The sequence below is a fragment of the Austrofundulus limnaeus genome, unplaced genomic scaffold (genome assembly GCF_001266775.1).
Source record: "Austrofundulus limnaeus strain Quisiro unplaced genomic scaffold, Austrofundulus_limnaeus-1.0 Scaffold210, whole genome shotgun sequence".
Classification (NCBI taxonomy): Eukaryota; Metazoa; Chordata; class Actinopteri; order Cyprinodontiformes; family Rivulidae; genus Austrofundulus; species Austrofundulus limnaeus.
Window position 1 is genome coordinate 290307 of NW_013952612.1, and position 1844 is coordinate 292150.

The window sequence follows — 1844 nt, forward strand, 5'->3', positions numbered from 1 at the left end:
TTAATTCAGTTTTTTTCTTAATTCAGTTTTTTTCTTAATTGAGTAAAAAAAATTACAAGTTAGAGGTGCCAATCAATCAGCTGATGAAAGTGTTTACTGTATGACTTTTTTATCACATTTACGTTGTTTTTTACACATTCATAACAGATCAGAAGTAATATCTGGAAAATGTGCAGACATTTCTCTTTCTATTTTAAAAAATGTTTTTTAATAAGATTTAATCTGAAAAAATCAGCAGCTGCAGCTTCTAAGATCTCTGTAATTGTCTGCATTGATGTTGCCACTGTTAAAATGGAAACAAGCTTTTATATGAGTGAGAAAAKTAAACTAACTGCATGCATGACAGCTTATGAGTAATAAATAATTAACTGTTGGTCTGCAAAGAAACAAATTAAAATAAAATTCAAAGTTAACTTTAATAGTAATATTATCTAATGTTAATTTAATATTCTCTGTGTTCATGTCAAATATAAAAAAGGCTACTTTTTTTGCTGACTAATAAAATTTAAAATAGACTAACATTTAGTCTCTCTTTTAGGGACAGAATTTTCCATCATCTCCATGAATTCTTCATCCAATATTCCCAATGTGTCCAGCAGTTCGTTTATTATCGACAGCGCGAGCACAGCTGCAGCCAAAAATGTCATCGTCCTCGCCCTCGGCCTCATCATCAACTACATCAACGGCACACTGATCCTCACCTTCAGCAAACACCAGGTCTGCGTTTACTGACAGTTTCTGAATCAGTGAAAATAACAAATGAAACATCATCAGTGGCCACATGAAATGTATTCAAGGCTTTAAAATTAAGTCTTTTTCTGTTCTCTTTCAGATATTTATCATGAATCCTCGCTACATCCTGTTCATCCACCTGGTTGTGAACGATATGATCCAGCTCACCATGTCGATAACAATGTTTGTCATGTCTTACGTCTTCTTCTACGTCAARGCCTTTCTCTGTAGCATCATTCTCATTTTTGCCATTTTTACAACTTTAAACACTCCAATAAATTTAGCTGTAATGGCTGTYGAGTGCTACATCGCTGTGTGCTTCCCCCTGAGACACGCTGAGCTCTGCACCGTGAAACGGACTTATATTCTGGTCAGCTGTATTTGGGCCGTGAGCTCCGTCGCCGTCATCCCCGAGTTCCTTTTCCTTCTGGCAACACAGCCTCTGTGGTTATTTTACTCCACAACATATTGTGTGGCTCAAACTCTGTACCGAAACCCTGCAAGTTCACTAAAGAGGGACGTAACATACATGATTTGTTTATCTGCAGTTTGGCTCACTCTTATCTTTACTTACTTCAGGATCTTCTTCGCTGCTCGAGCAGCTAATTCAGCGGATGGAAACACAAAGAAAGCCAGGAACACCGTCCTGCTTCACGGCTTTCAGCTCCTGRTGTGTATGCTGACATATTTAGACCCTTTGGTTGTAAGATCCTCACTAGTATTAGTTCCTAAATATTTTCATCATGTAAACTTTGTTTGGTACATTGTTGTTCATATTTTCCCCAGGCTGATCAGCCCCATCCTGTACGGGCTGCGAGACAAAACATTTAAACAGTATTTGACCAAATATCTGCTGTGTACTACCAAYCCAAGCATCAAACCACAATAAAATCACAATATCTGTGTATTTCTGTACTTATCATATATAGATTGTTGGATTTTTGCCACCATCTTAGTATTTTTCAGCACTCTAAAATGGTAATAGTTTATTTAATTTATAAACTGTCGTGTTTTTTATTTTTTAGAAACAAACGTACCTGCTAATCCCAGGGGTCGGATTTATAAAACTGGCGTATGCACAATATGAGCCCAGAGACTTGCGTACGCCACTT

General features: G+C 36.9%; 1 protein-coding gene across 1 annotated transcript; it reads left to right on the forward strand.

The window, feature by feature from the left end:
* Positions 1-543: 543 nt before the first annotated feature.
* LOC106525073 (mu-type opioid receptor-like) lies at positions 544-1621 on the forward strand. Its single transcript, XM_014019185.1, has 2 exons — positions 544-717; positions 833-1621. Exons 1-2 carry the CDS (start codon positions 562-564, stop codon positions 1619-1621), a joined length of 945 nt encoding a protein of 314 aa, XP_013874639.1. The 5' UTR covers positions 544-561.
* The last annotated feature ends 223 nt before the right edge of the window (positions 1622-1844 follow it).